Source organism: Siniperca chuatsi, linkage group LG10, assembly GCF_020085105.1.
Source record: "Siniperca chuatsi isolate FFG_IHB_CAS linkage group LG10, ASM2008510v1, whole genome shotgun sequence".
Classification (NCBI taxonomy): Eukaryota; Metazoa; Chordata; class Actinopteri; order Centrarchiformes; family Sinipercidae; genus Siniperca; species Siniperca chuatsi.
The window spans coordinates 22,817,362-22,837,549 of record NC_058051.1 but is presented as its reverse complement, the minus strand read 5'-3'; the positions used below and the strand labels follow the sequence as shown (position 1 = coordinate 22,837,549).

Genomic DNA, 20,188 nt, shown 5'->3' with positions numbered 1-20,188 from the left:
TGGATTATGGATTAATCTGCAGACCTTGGACAACCTTAAAGTGTTGAGCTGACCAATCAACAGTACAGTTATGTCATGTTCACACTGCAGTCAAACTTTGTCTGTTTGGACAAAGACCATTGACAAGAGGTTGTGAGATCCAGTTAAAAGAACAATCCTATTGTGGCTCGCATGAAAGGAAACTTGCCTTGAGATAGAACAAAATTTTTGGCATTCAACAATTATATATTTTCTTCATGTCTGTATATCACTTCCCCATGTGCAGTTTAATTGTGCAGTAGGTCTGTAAGATGATTTATCTTCATAGCAACATTCCTGACAAAATCACATTTATGCCAGAATTATCTATTATGAAACTGAGCCAGAAGGGTGATGAAACGTCTGTGTGATCTATATCATGTCCCTCTCTGGTAGATAGGCCCAGGTGAGTGAGCTTGAAAAGGAGTCTTTGTCATGAGGAGAGGCACAGTAATTCCAGGGTCACGACCTTCTAGAGAGCCCCCCTCATTCCACATACAGGAAAGAAAGATTTGAACCCACCATCTTAGCTCTCGTCTACCAGGTCTATGAGGTGTTTGGCATATACGAATTATGTTTAAGGCAGAAAGTGGTAGAAAACAGATGCAAAATCAGCTCATATTAGATCGCTGAAACCCACAGGCATCTCCTCTTTTGTGCAATGGGTTTTTATTCCATTTTTTCGCCGTCCTCATCCTATGTGATTATAAAGTCTGGATTATAAAGTCTGATCATCATAGCACAGTACAGTAAGTTGATCCTGGTTTCGTAGGATCTTCTGGTTTTAGTCGTTTCAAGTTTAACATGGCACCACAACCAGTGATGATGCTGATGAGTCCAGCAATGAAAACATTTCAGGAATTTAAACAGCCAGTTACCCAGCTGAATCAATAATCTGTAGGCTTAAAACAATAGAGGGAGTATACAGTGCCATTCTTCACTAACGCTGTGTCTAGTTTGCTGTGTCGGGTCAAGTCATTGTTGCTGTGTCACGTGAAGAAAGAGTTGCAGTTCTGTTGGAAGGGGCTTTAAGTTGGAGAATGACTGAGAGCCTGTTATGTTACAGATGTTCAAAAGAAAAAAGGTTGATTACGCCTTGTTCGAAGAAGCAACACTGAAATTACTGCCACCATTTATAGTATCCTACAAGTGCTGAAGATGTATAAACAGCTGAGAACCGTGGAGCAATCATTCAACATTCATCTGTCACTGTGCTCTTTAAAACCATGTTGCAGAAATGTCACAACTTCAATTACAGATCTGTATCAATGTACAGCAGGAATACTGAGTTCATTTCAGCTCTACACATCCTTTTTCTCTGGTGCTCTGACTGTATACTACCTTCTGCCGTCTCCCAGCACACACAATAGGCCTCTGTGTGCACGGACCCGCGGAATGCTGCGAGATGGCAGGGCAGTGGGATAGCTGCATGGTGAGGATGGGGGTTGGTGGGTGAGGAAGGGTGTGGAAGCTAGGAGGATGAAGGAGGAGGGGGGTTGGTTTGAGGGTAGGGGAAGAGATGGCAGTGACGGAGGGTGGTGATGGGAGGGCTGACCTTTCACAACTGTATGGGTGCACAGAGGCTCCAGGGGTCTAGAGGGTGTCTAGGTTTCGGCACAGTGACCGCAGCAGAGGGGTGGCTGTGGTCTTTTTTGTACACACAAGCCGGTGACGGGAAGGTAGTCAACACCCACTTGGAGGAGAGGACAGGCAGGCTCTGAGGGCTGTCCCTCATGAAAAACTGACTGGGTTGTTCAGGTTGTAATTAACCAAAAGGAAATTATCAGAGGACAGATAAGACGCTAGTGGCTACAACATGCTCAAAGTGCATTGTTACTGTAATAAAATCACTGTTTATGTGACAAAAGGAAAAGCTACCCTAAAGAGCTCCCTTTAAGAAATAAAACCACATTTTGATGAGAAAACACATAGAGAATATTTAAATACTGTGATTTAGTTACCAATGCAACAAGACAAAATAGCCACGCTAGCGGCCCCACGAGGTTGTAATTCTCATTACACACCTGAAAGTGAAATTGGTTTGTTGGATGAAAAAAAAATGCAGAAACAACTTTGCTGCTGTTGTCTTACTGCTGCGGCAGAAAATGTCTGGCCTGAGGGCAGTGCCAGAGGAAGGGCTGTGTCATTATCTAAATCAAAAGGGTTTATCCCTTGTACAGTGGCCATTTAGGGCATCTCAGACTCGGGTTGTCAGCCTCAGCTTTACCCTGTGAGACTTGGCTCAACCTACAGCAGTTCAAGCTATTAATTGTCAGCTTCCAGTGGATGACATCAGCCTTATCTGTACTTCTGCTCAGCTGAGCTTTTAGCTCAACATTAGCATGCTCATGTGCTAAGTATTAGATATTAACATGTGTAGCATGTAACATATGTCATACAAGCGTACATATAGTTTACTGTTAACATACTAACATTTAGTATGTTATCATGCCATGTTATCATTAAACCTGCAATAACTGAGTTCTTGGCAATGGCAGAGGTAACAAACTCTGAACAAAATGACATATCACCTTTTTAGTTGACATGGCAAACATGTTAACAGTTGCTTTACACATCCAGCAGTTATGGAGTAACATTATCATTAATTTGGAGTCTTTGTTTCATTAATTTTTTTCTAACCACCTGGTAAAAGTGAGTCCAATATTCACTCTCTTTTAGCTCCGTGTTTGGTCTCCACCAACTCCTGAGGGAAATATCTGGCTCCTTAGCTGCTTAATGCTCCACTATGTTCACCAGCTAGTCACTGACTGTGTCTGTCTGCCATTCACTGAGCAGGTAGTGTACAGTGGGCTTTTTGACAGCGGTGAGAGTGAACCAGAACGGTAAATTTGCATGCCAGACAGCAAAACATTGAGCTGAAACTAACTATAAAACTCCAGAATTAGCTGGATTTGCTGCTCCCATCGGAGCTACACACTGTCATGATACATTGATATTATAAAATATATATAATATTGATTATAGCTGCTTTAAGGTAAAAGTACACCTGAGGCTGATGGGAATTTGGTCATTAGTTTTCATCTGCCAAAGTGCTGGACCAACACTTCGGACTGACTGAGTGATAGCATGGTTAAAATAACTTAATTTAACAGATCCCTGTAGTGGAAATCTGACATACCTGCACCATAGATAGATAGATAGATAGATAGATAGATAGATAGATAGATAGATAGATAGATAGATAGATAGATAGATAGATAGATAGATAGATAGATAGATAGATAGATAGATAGATAGATAGATAGATAGATAGATAGATAGATAGATAGATAGATAGATAGATAGATAGATAGATAGATAGATGAACTTACATCAATATTAAGTGAAATAATATAGGCCGTTTCTCAGTCACTCAGAAAAAATAGGTCAGCAGTTTTAGGCTATGCTGCCGTGTGGATTGCAGATAAATACTGAACTTAAAATAAACAAAGAACAAACAAGTATGTTAATTGGTTGAATGTATTTATTTTGTCACCCTTGGCCCTTCCTTAAGGTACTCCAGGGTGCCACCCACTTTGGGAACCACTAACTATCAGATAGATAAAACCACTATAGCATCGCTCTCTTTCTGTGCATGTGTGTCACTATGTGGGTGAGGGTCAATTTAGAGAACAGATGGAATTCCTTTCACCCTGGGTGGCACAGGGATAATGGCCCTTATCCTTTAATTTGAGAGAGCCTTAAACGATGCATTTAATCTCTACAAGCATTTAACAGTTTCTAATAAGGAGCTTAGTTTCACCATGAACTGTTCTTATTTCATGCCTCTGCTTAATATCAAATTATTACCATGCAGGGAGTCTTACGTTTGAAAGTGGAAACTGAAACTCGAAATGGATAAAATTAAACTCGAAACGGATAAAATTAAGGTGTTAATAAAACATTCAGCATGGGTGATGTGTAGCAGCCTGAGTAGAATATGTTTCAAGGCCCAGAGGGACTTTGGGTGGTTTGGAAAAATAAGCATGCACCAATCCTAAGAAAATGGCAATGTAATTGGTGTAATGTGGCCAGAACAGGCTGATAATGAGGATAAGTATATGTGTCTCAGTGCTTTAAATGGCTTTAGAACTAATAAATATCTCTCACCATGTTCATTACCACATATTTTCTAGCATAAAGTAGTTGTACTAAATTAACATTGAATAAATAGTCGTAGCCTGCATCTTTGGCCATCTCTTTTTAAGTTCTTAGATGCTGATAAACAGTTTGTATCTTATATTTGTTTTATGTATCCCACTGTTCCAGTCAAATTGCAACTACACTTTTTTCTTCCTAAAGTCCCCCAAACTGGCTGTCCAAAGTGACCTCTAAGCAAGGGCTTTATCCAGACCTCCAGATTACTGAGCTTGAATCAAAGCACCAGACCCGGTATGTCTCTTTTCCTGTGTGAGATGGAGGGGGAAGAGGTTAAGTTTGTGCAGGCTTGGTGAGTGCAGCGAGGGGGGCTTTCTCACACAAGATGGAGGATGAAGGGACAAAGGTGGCATTCATTGGCCCAGGAATGGAAAACATTTTCGCCTGAAAACAGAGAAGCTACAACCGGCAGAGGTAGTGCAGAGAGGCCATGGGTTAGCATGCACCCCTTTGGAGAAGTCACACGCCTAGAAATGTAGAGGAGACCACCAGAACCTAGTGAGGCCTTGTTTATTTGGTAATGGAGATAATATCAAGTCACCCTCTAGAGTCTGCTTGGAAATTAATACTATACAGTCTGCAATCAAGAAAAAGGTAGAATGTGTGCTGTGAAACTGAACATGGGTGTGGTGGGTTATCACCAGGATCCTTGACCATCTCCTGAATGATTTAAATTTGCCTTCATAAGAACCGCCTTGAAAAGAGTAAGAGGAAAATGAAACAGTTAAAAACGAAAGGTAAATAGAAAAAGATTCAACTGTTTTCCTAGTATGTTGTAAAATGCTCCACCACAGTCTGCCATTGTCTTACTGAGGAGCATCTCACACAGCAGCTGACAGGAAGCCAGGCCTTAAACTCTAGAGATCACAAATTACACAATAAATCGTGTTTGAAGCACCAGGAAACCTGCCAAAAAACCCTATGGAGAGGAAGGATCTCAGACACATGACTGTGATGTGCCCTCTCAACAAAACAACAGTCAGAGAACAGAGACTGGCCTGAGTATAGGGTCCTGGAGTGAGTACGCCACCTTGAGGACAAGATAGTAAGGTTTCAATGCGTCAGTGTGGGAAACTCACCATGGGGTGTCGCCATCTTACAGCAGTAGAAATGATTCTCTACTGACAACCTGACTTATTACCTAGTTACATTATTAACCAGGCTGGACAACAACACACATTTACAGTAATTATAAAAACAACAACATAATATACATAATTAATAGCCCAAAAAGTTGCAGAAAACAGAAAAATACATTATTAATGAAATATAAGGAACATCTACAAAATTAACAGTAACAATCATAATTTCAGGCTCTGAATGGTCTAATTTCTGTGATTACAGTCTATAAATCTGTTTGCTGGCATATGTCCACTTGTCCAATGCCAGTTTATGTGAAATGTTTGAAGAATAAAGCTTGTTTATGGTTATATGAGGTCTTCCCAGCCTTTTAACTCAATTTAAATTAAATCTACATTCAAATTTGGGGCACAATTATCACTACAGTAATTTATGTCCATACTGTCTGGAGTGACATTATTCATATGTCCCTTTTTCTTTGAATTTGGAATATAATACTTTGCAAGTTTACATCGATACAGAAATATTTTTGAAGGATCATTAAGTGAAAAAGCTGAGTACCCTGAGTACCCTATAATCAGAGACTAGACAAAGTCCAAGTAGGAATATAACTGAAGTATGAATGTGATTTCCCCCCTTTATACTCAGCAGCTGCAGTAGAAAGTCATACCTTAAATACTGGTTTGGTTTCAGTAGCTGTTGGTCATTGACCCCACCGCCTGAACCAACGTGTTGTTTGTGTCACAGCTCCGCCCCCGAGTAACAGCCTGTACTTGATCCAGTGTGTAAGACAGCAGCTGCTGTTAAAGCTCTGAGGACCAAGGGGTACTGGTAACAAGTATCCCTCTGGATCAGCTAGTGGGGAAAAAAATAAACTCTTTTGAATTATTAAAGATTAAGCCCTACTTATCACAATGCATTGCCTGAAAAGTCTGAGGACAGCTAACCCGGGAATCTTGCAGCTTTTTAAAAATGCAGGGATCTCCGCCAGAGTTGGAGCTGACAACATTATTTTGTCCAGAACGCAGCAACCTGTTCCTCTCCCCTGCCGGGCCGCAGCATCACCCCTCACCCACAGAGCCTTTTCTCACCAGAAGGGCTCTGATGTGGACCAAGGACACTCAAAGTAGGTCACAGTAGGCAGTCTCTAAATGAATAAATCACCATTAATTAGCCAAAATATTATTCATTATTATTCTTCATAATTTTCCAACAATAATCCCACATAATATTCCTGAGGGAGCTGTCTGGTGTACTTAAATGTCTGGTTGTAACTAGTGGTCATCTTTTAGTACATGCTACTACAGTAACTCCTACCATATCATACAACTTGTAAAGTTAGATATATAACAATTGTTGTGCAGTAAAATCTCTTTTTCAGCCTATAGCATCTCTGAAGTGCAACATTAATTATAAGTTAATCTTTTTGTGTTCATGATTTTGTGGGGAATACTCTTACCAGTATTCACTTTCTTGCTGGAAATGAGAAGATCGATACCTATCTGATGACCATGGAGCTACAGCCAGAAGACAGATAGCGTATGTTAGCTTAGCAACAACTGGAAACAGGCGGAAACAGCTAGCCTGGTTCAGTTCAAACCTCTAAAGCTCACTAATTAGTAGTTATATATTATTTATTTAATTCATTCACAAACTAACATGTAAAATGAAGTTGTGGTTTTAAAGGGTTATGTAGCTATTTCTTGACTGGCAGACATTTTCAGGAGTCGCCGCTGGTTACCTGGCAACCTACTGACAAGACGTTAGGAAGTTACTAACTGCTTCCAGCTAAGAAATAGTCCCACAACTGCTGCCTGTAAAATCAGAACTTGTCCTTTTTACACAAAATTTTTTGTAGAGGTTAAACAAAGGAAACATAGTGTCTTAATTAGTGAGCTATAGAGGTGCTGCTGAGTGTCTTTTTTTAACCTTTGGGCAGAGGAAGGCTAACAGTTTCCCCCCTTGCTTCCAGTCTTTATGCTAAGCTAACCTTATTTTGGCTCTAGCTAACTTTACATAATGTTACTTAACTGACTAAGAGAGTGGAGTCATTTACTCTTGGCAAGAAAGCGAACAAGCATTTCCCCCAAAAAGCAATTTTTAAAAAATGTATATTATTAATTCACAGATTGTATGATTAGCATGAAGTAATTGAGTTAGAAATCTAATAATCAAATCTACTGGCATTTGGATGTTTCATTCTACCTCTTTACAGTTGCATTCTTCAAATTTTTTCAGCTCTTAAAAAAGAAAGTTAAAAAAAGAAAAAAGAAAGAAATGTGTTATATTAACATAAAAATCGACAAAGTGAATAATATTTCAAAATACATTTTTGTCTATTTAAGGTATGCTAGACCCAAACAGTAAAGGGAAAACATACTGTATATAGGAATTTTTGTATTTTACAATCATGGCAAAGAGGTCAATAGTGGGGCGCCCTGGTAGTTCACCTGGTAGAGTGCGTACTACAAATCAAGGCTGAGTCCTTACTGCAGTGGCCTGGGTTTGGATCCAGCCTGGGCCTTTTTCTGCATGTCATCCCCTCTCTCTTCCCTGCCTTTCTTGTCTCTCTCTGCTATAACTATCAAAAAATAAAGCAGAAATGCAAAAAAAAAATCTTTTTTTTAAAAAAGAGGTCAATAGCTGGATGTTTGCCAGTTTTTTTCACTAGTGGCCATGTTGTTGACATAAACGCTGCTCATGGTTTTGAGTTGATACATTGGAGCCTATTGTGTGTTGTTTGTTTTGGCAGAAGTAGGTTCATGTCCAGTATGGAGGACCTACTTTTCTACACCATCACTGATGGCAAAGAGATGATCCCCCTCTCCCAGTTCATCTCTGTGAGTCAACACCTTCACACTTCCTCTGTCATGCCATGGACTGTTTTGATTTTCCATGGCATTTGTGGACATACACACGAACACACTCTGCCCTACAGCAGTATTGTATTTCCAAAAAGCACCTATGACTTTAGTTAAATCAACCTAGGGGGGTGACATAGGAGCCCACAACAGAAATGGAGTAGTGTCTCTAGCTGAATGCAGGGTCAAGTTTAAAAGGTGTGTAGGGACTTTCTTATGTAATAGGACTAAATATAGTAGGTGTGGCACTGAGGTAACTGCCACCAGAGAACAACATGCATTTTTCACACTGAAGTTTAATTATTTTAGAGATTAAATTACAATCATATCTTAAAATTTTGAGGTCGTCACTGCTATTGCAAACCATTGCACCCTCATTTATCTTCACATGGTGCGACCTATGAGCCAGTCACATAAAAAAAAGGCACACATGGACATCTGGTGACCTCGGTGTCTATGGCAACTCAGTCATTTTAAAAAGAAACATGCATTTAGGAGGAGAGACATGTGTCAACACAGGTGGCTTGATGTCACATCATGGATGACTGGATGTGTTTGTAGAGGTGACTGGGTTAGGACATGGTTGTGATGGTTGAGATGGTGACAGTGTTAGTCAGTATCCTTGCATGTAGATACTGTAACTGCAAAAACATTCATTCTAACAAGTCACTTAGACTCATAGTCAGGCTACAAGAACATTTATTGTTGAAAAAGAAATAATTGTTAAAAGCCAGAGTTATGGTTAGTTAATTCCAGTTTCTCTTGTTGTAGAAATGGCAACACGGGATGGGAAATCACTGCACTGACATCAAGAAAATGACACTTAATTTCAGAAAGTTATGGAAATAAGCTGATATGCATTGGAAATAGCAAACTTTTTTACTCATTTTCAAATTTGCTTTAAAAATATATATAGTTTTTTCCAATCATATACTAAAGTCCGGTTAAGATGGAGCTACCTGGCAGTGAATTATATGGCAAATACTGTAGGCGAGCTTAGATAATAATGACACAAAAAATCTTATCTCCACCAAAAACATTTAAATTGTATGTTTTTATATTGTATTAAATTACTATATAGCACCCTGACATTGTATAATTGAAAATGTAGCTAATGATTCATTATTGATTATTTTCTTGATGAATTGATGAATTGTTTGGCCTATAAAACATCAGAAAATAGTGAAGAAAAAGGTCCGTCACAACTTCCCAAAGCACACATTTACTTGTTTAAATTGCACGTTTTGTCTAAAACCTAAAGATACTCAGTTTACTATCATAGAAGACTAAGAAAACCAACAAATATTCATGTTTGCTAGGTAGATCCAGTGAATTTTTATCATGTTTGTTCATAAAATGACTTTAACAATGAATAAATTATTAAAATAGTTGCTAATTAACTTTCTGTTGATTGATTAATCAATTAATCAAGTCCTCGCTTTACATGAAAATGTGTATTTAATAACGCTTTATATTAATTATATACAGATTCTGGTATATGGGGAACAAAATTATTTCATCAGGTAAAATATCAGGCAATAAACACTATATTTTGCCAGCCGAGCTCTCATTTACAATCACCTATCTGTGTCTGTTTTGTGTGGTTATTCAATTTGTGACTGCAAAACAGCTCACAAACCTAAACTGAAAACCTTCCCACACAGTTAGTTTAAGGATAAAACTCTAAAATAAGCACAAAATAACTATGATCGCAGCCCCAGCTTTAGCATTTCTTGCCGGCAAACGGCAAGCTTGTAGCCATGTGCTTGTTGGTTTGTTTGCTCACTGACTGAGTTTTTAGATGAGTCAAAAAAGAAACAAACACTGGAGCCTCACTGGTCAGGAGGGTCATGCACATGGTGTCCCCAAAATAGATGTGTATGGTTCATATAGTAACTGTCAGCCTGTAGTGAGTCACGAGAGGGATTCCAGGGATCTGGTCTACGGCTGTATTTCCTCCTCAGTCCCATATGGGCACCTCTGAGCCTTTGAAGTCCCCTAACTATATATTCCATCTACACTTGTTTGATATCCTACTAATTGACATTACATAAACACTCTCTGATGTATTCATTTGCTCAAACCCACCTCATCTCCCTCCTCTCCAGGCTTTGAGAAAAACAGGTTTGTTGACGTCTGACCCTCGGCTGCGTGACTGTGTCCATCAGATGAGACAATCCACACGTGACTCTGTCGGGCCGGTCATGATGGACAAGACACTTTTCAGAAGGTGAGAAAAGCTTTGTTTATTTATGGAGACATAGTTATGCACGGTGTTCTTCAAATGGGAGGGTTCAACTTTTACCTGCATATGAAAAGTAGACAGAACGCCCTCTGTATTTGTTTAAATAAACATTTAGTTTCTATCACTGATGCATAACCAGTTTTATCTGGTGTTAATTATAATGTTGTTTCAAATAGAATTCCTCATACTTTGAAATTCCATATTCAAATCAGTTTGTGAAAACTGCAAATGAATCTGAGGATGTTCCCCCACAAAAAAAAGCATGGGAAAAAGAATGAAAGAGTGCAAGGTGAGGTGAGGTTAAGGGTCTTTCATACTTTTTTTGCAGTTACGTGAAGGAGTAATAGGAGGAGTAATCTGTGGTCAGCGCTATTTGAGTCCAAGAGACTGACAGTGACAGGCGTTTTACAGCTGACAGCTGCTACTAACCAAATTCACGTGAACACATGCCAGCCAAAGCAGTAGAGGGTGCAGGAAGACAGAGGGGGTCTCCAGGGCTGTTAATGAAAGGGCATCATTCTGGTTGAGCTCCAGACTGTGGCAATTACAATAGTAGACTCGAAAGATCTGTAAACGCTATGCAGTTTAATTCACTCAATCCCATCCTTTGGCCTGGAACAGCAGAGGGTTACACAGTGTGGTTGTCTTTGTCGAACTTAATTGGCCATGTCCAACTTTCTTTGCTTGATTTCTTAAATTTGTGGGATTATCCTTTCCTGAAGAACACTCAAGAGCTCACTATAAATATGCTACTAGAAATAGAGAGAGCTATCTCCTTTTTTTTTTTTTTTTAGGAAATGACCCATATGAATAATGCAAGCTCTCTCCACTCTCTTCTTCTGGTGTCCCAAAACCTCACGCTAGCATCGCCTTGGATTAGTGAGGGCTGCAGGCCGGATATTTTAGCTCAGACCAGCTGTGACAGAATGTACATACCCTTTCTTGAGAGCATACAGCATTGCAATTATAGGAATGAAAATCTATAATAACTATTAGGGTCTGCTGTTATAGGCAGGTGTGTTTGTTTACCCTTTTATCTAGGTGTTTACTGGCCCAAAGCAGGTCACTTTGAATCCAGTGTGATGAAAAAAAAAATTATGAAAGCCCAGTAAGGAGTTGAGCATTTCAAATAAATGGAAATTGATTGGTTGGTTATACAAACATTTCCCAGGCAGAACCAGTCTCAGTGATTGAAGCTAAACTTTTTGACAAATGGTTGGACTGAATTTCAGAGAAAAAAAGGCAGAGTGAGAGAGGAGGCTCGTATTACAAAGCCTGGTGTTCTTGCTAATTATAAAAAATGCTATCTAGCCATAAAACTATAACTATAACTCAGAGTTAGCTAGTTAACTTACAGAAGTTAAATTAGCCATACTATCCTGTAGCTCTCCCCTTTAGCAAGCCTGCTAACTCTACAACACTCTGAATGGTAATTTAATTAAAGAATAAAAGCAGAAGTCAATACCATTTATATGAGTAAATTATGATCAGATTCAAGGTATCAAGGTCATTTATTTATCATTTTACAACACAAGGTTGTACAACAAAATGAAAGTTTTTAGTCCCTTTATGCCACACACAGAACATAACAGATTAAATTTATATTAGAATAGGGTAACACAGGGTGGATCATCTCAAAGTCCGCTGCTCTTTAATCCAAACCCCGGCTTTCTTTTGCAATGACTGTATTTCTGTCATAGGTAATACGTGTTTCCGCAATAAAGCAGGGTGAAAAATAACAGATGAAAAACAAAAAATGTAAAACTCAAGTTTGCCTGTTATCTTGTGCTTAAAGTTGAACTGTGGTTGTCTGGCTAACTCACTCCTATGAAAGGGTTGGTTAATCAAAAACACACACAAAAACATGCAGCATAGTTTTGGTTTTATTCGCCAAGATTTCTGCCTCTAACCCAATACAATAGAGGTGAATGAAACGCACAGAAAGTGTTCCCATTACTCTGCATAACAGGCCTCGCTGAAGAAATTTTGACATGTCACAGTAGGAAAAGCGCAGGTGGAAATAATAACATTTTGAATTTCATTTAGTTGTTTCAGTTTCAGGAACACCTGTTATTTTCCTGCTATGACAAGTCAAAATTTCTGCAGTAAAAAAAAAGCCTTTTATGACCAGATTCACGCTTTGCCGTTCCAGTTCACCTGTTTCCATTTTATTTGAAGTTGAACTGTGGTTGTTTGGCTCCTCCTATTAAAAATAAATCAAATAAAAAAAACAAAAAACATATTTTCTCACTTACCTCTAGTGGTATCCAGATTGTTTTTACTTGCAGAGGTTTAAGATATCCGTCTCAGAGATTTCTGCCTCCACCCAGATACAATAGAAGTGAATGAAACTTTGTTTTAGTTAAAAATTCTACAGCATGATTTTTTTCCATGAACAGTGTCCATTTTACTCTGGATAATCCACAAGACACACTGTCAATTGTTTTTATGGGGACATTTTCTCAGTTGAAAGTAGTTTGAATGAAAACTGTATTATTCAAAGTAACCAGGGAAAAGTTTCTGGAAAGACATGTTGCTATTGAATTTTTTAAATGTACATTTTCAATGTTGTAAACACCAAAAACAAAATGAAATGTACTTCCACTTAATTTGAGTGGTGGAAAATAAATCCAAAATGATCTGTGTGGCTGTATACCGCTAGGGTTAAGTAAAAAAAAAAAGTGTTTTTTTTGGTAATTTGGATAAAACCGACAATTCAAGGAGTGTACCAATAAGCTATGAGCCAGAGCAGGTCTGCCTCAGAAAAATATTAATGTATGATGTGTAAATGTTTTTCAGCATTTACAGTTCTGTTATTAGTGGCATTTTATTTGAATTATAAACCACAAATCTAATACTAATACTAACTGCAGCATCTGTATTTGAAGTTCTTTGCAAGTCTCCTCATGATGTCAGTTCAATCATGTGTCCTCCTGTAGGTGTGTGGGCAACAACATCATGCTGCTGACTAAGGCTTTCAGAAAAAAGTTCATCATCCCGAACTTTGAAGAGTTTACCCAGCAGATCAATAAGATGTATGACAGTGCACAACAACAGGAGGTTGGACAAGTAAGTTACATACTAACACACGTACTAATTTAGTGTTGGCTCATTCATTACAGTTACACTCACCTGTGTTTCATGTCATCATGCAGGTAGCTAATTACATTCCTCAGCTAGCTAAGTTCAGCCCTGATCTGTGGGGTGTATCTCTGTGCACAATCGATGGACAGAGGTACAGTAACATCTTTACTTAATGTATGTTTCCATTCTGAAAACCTCCACCGTGTGTATTGCCTCACTAACACTCCTCCATTTTTGTTTTGTTTCCATGCTTTTCCATCACATCCTCATGCGATGCAGACACTCTGTGGGTGACACAAAGGTTCCCTTCTGTCTGCAGTCGTGTGTGAAGCCTCTGGAGTACGCCATTGCTGTGCACGAATTAGGCAGTGAGCATGTTCACCACTTTGTGGGCAAAGAGCCCAGTGGATTCAAGTTCAACAAGCTGTCACTAAATGAGGAAGGTAAGTGATTAGTGTAATCGAGACTTTCACGCCAGTTATCGTCTCTGCACAAGACCAAGCAGTAACAACAAGAGTGTAGTTCTGTAAAAAGCAAAACAACACATAACACATCTTCTACTCCGGTAAAATTTGGCAACTCTGGCCTTTGATAAGTAATTTCAACAGACTCTGGTTGTTGGTACAGTATAGTGCAAGAACAAGACCTCATTTTATTAGAAAAATAAGTTGTCCTGATGGACTTTCAGCTAAATTCTGTACCGTTTTATCACCTCATGTACTAGCCATTTGCTATTACACATTCCCCTCTGAAGCAAATAGTATTGTACTGTGTGTGTTCAGGTTATTAGCTGATGTTACTCTATGTTCCCCTGATGAAATATCCTCTCTAATCTCAGCAGTTTATTACTCTTGTGGTTAGGGGCAAATGAGTGATAACATGCTCTCGCTTCTTGTGCAGATAAACCACACAACCCAATGGTGAATGCCGGAGCTATCGTCATTAGTTCTTTAATTAAGGTAAAATCTAAAGGTTTGTCAGAAATGAATACATTGATATGATAGTAGATGCTTACTGAATCCAGAGGTTTTCATTTTAGAATATATACTCAAAACGTACTACACTGTTGGTTGTGATTAATGAGGGTGTCATGGCAAAACAAAGAGTGGAATATCAGGAAGTATCCGGTCATGCCCAAAAATAGGCTCCCGGTTTTTAAACCCAGACTTCATTAAATGTTTTCCCCTTCAATTATTACTGTGCAGCGTAGCGTTCTGCTGCAGCCTTTCACTGGGTTTAAACACAGTTTAACAAAGGGGCAATCATTCAGGCCTTCAGAAGTAATTATGAAAAACAAGGAACTAAACAGGACAGTCAGACATGTTTCTATGTTCCACCAAAAATAGGTCCACAAATGATGCTTTATATCAGTTTTTTTTAAACATTGCTCTTGGCTACATCCTCTGTAGGAGCAGGAAGTTGTGCAAAAAAAAGTACAGGGACCCATTTCACCATATTTGCAAAATGAAAGCTGCAATGTGCAACATGAGAATACTTCCTCTTGTGTTAATATTGACACATTTCACTCATCAAAACAAATACCATAAGTGAGACGCATGGGCATCATTGTGAAACATGACACTGCCAGGTGACTATTTGTAACCTGCGAGAAAGCAGTGACTGCAAATCGCTTTTGTGAAACGGGCACCAGTCTAAAACAAAGCAAAGTTTATGGCACTTTTTTCAGTGGAACGAAAAGTACAAAGACAGTATAAAGACACGTCTGACAATGCTGTAAGCTTTCTGGTTCTGAAAATGATATTTATTATGGTTTTGAATGCCTAAACAATTGCACCATTGGACTGAGTTCAAGCCCAGTGAGAAGCCACAGAATGCTACGTTTCGTAAAGCTGAAGCTATTGTTCATGTTGTACTATTTAATCACTCATGTATTGGCTGGTCACTTAGTGCCAGTAGCAGCTGGACTATGGTCATCACCATCTGACTGACCACCTGCCAAACTTATCTGTGAGCTTTGGCCTTGTTGTAAGACACGGGGGCGGATTTTAGCCATATATGGTTGTGTATGTTTTCTCTGTGGAGTTTTCCTGAAGTTTCACTGCTCGCTGAAGAGATACTCTGGACCTCTTATCATATGTGGGTCAGGTTCAGCAGCAAGGGACGAACTCTGTGTTTGGGCCTGATAGCAGGGGTGTGTGTGCTTCTGGCCAATTACAGCCCCCAGAACAGAAGGTGTGTTAGCCACCCTCGCTTGTGCTTGTATGTGAGTAGAGGGGTGCTATATTGTTTGAACACAGTTGTTACTATATTTTCATATAATTTATATACATACTGAGGAGGTTAGGGAAAGTACAAAGTTGATAGAAGCTGTTTTTGACTTTCTGCAATATTCATGCCGCAGTAGGAACAGCTGTACCAGCAAAAGTTTAAATGTCAAACATTTACAGTATATGTTGTGTTCAAAAACTAGTTGGCAGAGCAACTACCTGGAAAGGCATGAAATCAACTCTTTTATTGGCCATGAGGTTTAGCCTCAGGTCATCTCTTCAACTCACAGTAATATTTGATATCATCTTTAACCTATATAAGGTAGAGTCATTAAATATGAACGTGACTACCATCCCTGTTTGGTAACTTTACAACTTGGTAATATCCCTTACTGGTCATAAAATTCAAGCACAACCATAAACAGCCCCCGGGCTCCAGTGTGCACATTGCCACATGGACTGACAGGCACAAAGACATCGTGTACACGTCACATCTCGACGCCCACCCAAGACTGGAATCAGGCTATACTCAAACACTGCCATCTATAGGGGCTCACTGACTGTTGGCATACTTAAAACTGGCATCAGAAAGTGATTTTTTCCCCCCCTCTGTTGACAGCCTCATTCAAATACGGCCGAGAGGTTCGACTGTGTAAGTAAATGCTTTTCACGTTCAAAAGTTTTTTTGATTTCACTTATTTGTTTGGTCTCCCTACTGAACCATGCGTAAATATGATATTATTGCAGGTGATGGAGTTCTTGAAAAGCATGGCTGGTACAGAATATGTGGGCTTTAGCAATGCAACGTGAGTACTGTGCTTCAGGAAAGGCAATCTTATTGTCCTGTGTCACATAAAATGCAACTTTCTAACAGCTGTTATGTTCTTGCAGTTTCCAGTCAGAGAGGGAGACCGGTGATAGGAATTATGCAATTGGTTATTACCTCAAAGAGAAAAAAGTGAGTTTTTTTGGTATTTTATGTTTAATTAAAATCCCTTCAAGTGCTTGTTCAGTGCTGAGGTTTTCAGAAAAATTTAATATCCTCAGTATGGGCTGACTCTGATCTTAATCCTTGCAGTGCTTTCCTGACAATGCAGATATGACAGCGGCCCTGGACTTCTACTTTCAGGTAAGACTCTTTGTCTTTAACGTTGTATTCTGGGGATGAAACTTTCAAGGAAAAGTTTGACCTTTTGGGAAGTTTCTTCGCTTTCTTGTCAAGAGTTAGATGAGAAGATTGATACCACTCGCATGTCTGTATGATCAATATGAAGTTCCAACCAGGAGCTGGTTAGCCTAGTTTAGCATAAAGCATCCACTGGTTGCCTGGCAGCCTCACAGTGACGACAGGTCTCCAGGATGTCACTGCACATAGACACATAGACAGTCACTGTCCGGCATATAAAAACCACAACGTCTTGTTTTTACACTTCGGTTTTTATAAGGATTAAACAAACGAGATATAACATGCTAATTAGTGAGCTTTAGAGGTGTCGGTATGCAGATTTTGTTGCCTTTGAACAGAGCCAGGCTAGCTGTTTCCACTTGTTTCAAGTCTTTATGCTAAGCTAAGCTAAACAACTGCTGGCTGCAGTATGATAATTGGTATCGATCTTCACATCTAACTGTCTAATAAAGCAAACAAGTGTATTTCCTGTTCTCTATGCCTCTCCAGTTCAAAAAGCTTAGATTTGTTTATATTTTTCTGTTCCAGTTGTGCTCCATTGAGGTGACCTGTGAGTCAGGAAGTGTCATGGCTGCCACACTGGCCAATGGGGGTATTTGTCCAATCACAGGCGAGCGTGTGCTGAGCGCCGAAGCTGTTCGCAACACCCTGAGTCTCATGCATTCCTGTGGCATGTATGACTTCTCCGGACAGTTTGCCTTCCATGTGAGTCACCGCGAATTCAAAGATCTGTTTGAAATCATTGTTGCTCTTGTTGCTCAGAGTGGCAGCACATCACGAGATGCTGAATCCAGGTTTCTAGTGTTTTTAAATGAGACATTTTGTTTGCTCCTCTTGTTCAGGTGGGTTTGCCTGCTAAATCTGGCGTCTCAGGTGCTGTTCTACTGGTGGTGCCCAATGTCATGGGTATGATGTGTTGGTCCCCACCTTTAGATCGGCTTGGAAACAGTGTTCGTGGCATTCACTTCTGTCAGGTATGCAGTCGCCATCAGAGTTTTATTGATTTGTCTTTATCTAATTGGTATGTATCTGCATTCCTCAAATATTCCATCTTAATCAATTTTTGATTCACTAGGAGCTGGTGTCTCAGTTCAACTTTCACAATTACGACAACCTGAGACACTTCACTAAGAAACACGACCCCAGAAGAAGATCAGATGATGATTCAGTAAGTTCAGCACAAGTGTAGAGGCTGCAATTCTCATGAAGGCTAGTAAGAAACATAGATGCTTCTTGGGGTTAGAAATAATACAGAAGCATTTTTATGTAAAAAGTTTAAGAAACAGTCCACTATCATACAGTAATGTTTGCCTTTTGATCCATTAGAACAAGTCAGTGGTAAACCTGATGTTTGCAGCCTACAGTGGTGACCTCTCTGCTCTGAGGAGGTAAGTAAAAACAGACACCAGTACACAACAGTTGGATGATGCAACCTTAAAGGAACAGTTTGACATTGATACACTTATTCACTTTCTTGCTTAGAGTTAGATGAGAAGTAGGGGGTTATGTTTAGGAAGTCACTGCGCCCAACCAAGAAATAGTCCAGCATATAACCCCCATAAAATCACAATGTGTTGTTTTTACACTTTACTAAACAAACAAGATATAACATGTTAATTATTGAGCTTTGCAGGTGTTGAGTCCCCCTGCTTCCAGTCATTATGCTAAGATAATCTAACCATCTCCTGGCTGTAGCTTCATACTTACTGTACAGACACAAGAGTGGTATGAATCCTCTCATCTAACTCTCGGCAAGAAGGCGAATAATATTCCCCAGAATGTTGAACTACTCTTTCAAACATGTCTGCTTTCATATTAACAAGTTCTTTACTTGTGTAATTGCAGGGCTACTCGGCACAATTTCTGACAGTTTGCCATCACTCGAGTTAACCTTTCCATGTGTGTTCCCTCTCCTCTCCTCCGCTCCTTTGTTATCCCTCCAGGTTTGCCCTTTCAGCTGTCAACATGGAGCAGAGAGACTACGACTCTCGCACAGCGCTCCACATTGCTGCTGCAGAAGGTAACACTTCATTATTAGTTCATTCATTTCTTCAATAATCTTGGCTTTGATATTCAGACAAGAATATGGTATTGGGGTTGCTCACTTTTGAGTTCGTTTTCAGGTCATTTGGAAGCTGTAATCTTCCTAACTGAAACATGTAAAGTGAATCCCCACATGAAAGACAGGTAGGGATTTTAAATATAACCTTATTTATCTGATATTAGATATGTCCATATCACTAACCATAACAATCCATCCATCTCCATATTACATTGTGTTATCTATCAGATGGAGGAACACACCTCTGGATGACGCCATGCATTTTGGCCATGATGTTATTGTTTCAGTCCTGCAAGAGTACCAGAGTGTGTACACTGACAGCGACTCCCCATGCGACACAGAGGAGCAGAAGACCACGCTGGATACGTTGAAGAGCATTGTTTAAAGGGTTTGTAATGGAAAATCAAAATCTATTTTATTATGCACCTGAGAGGACTGAAAGGACACAGGGTGATTGAAAGACATGATGAATGAATGAGTTTATCTTAAATATGGTAATAGATGTTATATAATAATAATGTGGGGGTTGTCCTTCAGACTGTTGAAAAGCTATACAGTGCAGGATTAAATCCATTTTTAATGCATTTCTGCAGACTGGAGGAATTGTTCAACAATGTAAAGTATCAACAAAGCACTATATAAACAGGTGATGTGTTGCTTGTTTGCAGAAAAATGACTCAATTCAAGCCATGATTTGGCTTGTGTTGCAATATTAATGAACTGTTTTTGTACTATGCTTCTGATAATGCCAGAGATGTAAATATCGAATATATTGTGCTTATTTATTTCTTAAAATATTGACATATTTTGCTTCAGTAGTACATAATTTAATCAGGGGATTTTATGCCCCCTGTAATAACTGTATAAATATTCCCAAAGCTGCTTTATCAATTATTCTACCTCAACAGGAGGGGATTCAGTTGCATTTGTGCCTGTAACACTGGAGGGACTGTTTCATTGTAGTCTATGCCAGTTCAATGAGGCTCATAGGCCAGTTTATTCACTGTTGATACCTTGTGATGATGTTGTTATTGTTTTCTTTTTTGAAGAATTACTCTTGCTTCATTAGAGTGAGCTCTTTTTATTTAACATCTGCATGTCTCAGGCACATTTGGGTTACTAAAACACAAAATATATAATTCAATTTATGCCAAGGACTGTTGCGAACTAGACACACGTGTTTGAAGTGATACTTTGTGACATAAGCTTTAGTCCATCACTGTAAATATGTATCATCCTGCTGTAAATAAAAGAAATGTGAAAGCA

At 39.2% G+C, this 20,188-nt stretch overlaps 1 protein-coding gene across 1 annotated transcript; it reads left to right on the top strand.

The window, feature by feature from the left end:
* The first annotated feature begins 6,042 nt into the window (after positions 1–6,042).
* On the top strand, positions 6,043–20,188 carry gls2a (glutaminase 2a (liver, mitochondrial)). The gene is made up of 18 exons (XM_044211261.1): positions 6,043–6,382; positions 8,009–8,096; positions 10,226–10,347; positions 13,302–13,431; positions 13,518–13,597; positions 13,726–13,889; positions 14,347–14,405; positions 16,294–16,326; positions 16,422–16,480; positions 16,566–16,632; positions 16,753–16,803; positions 17,389–17,565; positions 17,703–17,834; positions 17,936–18,028; positions 18,187–18,248; positions 18,804–18,880; positions 18,984–19,047; positions 19,151–20,188. Exons 1-18 carry the CDS (start codon positions 6,171–6,173, stop codon positions 19,305–19,307), a joined length of 1,827 nt encoding a protein of 608 aa, XP_044067196.1. The 5' UTR covers positions 6,043–6,170; the 3' UTR covers positions 19,308–20,188.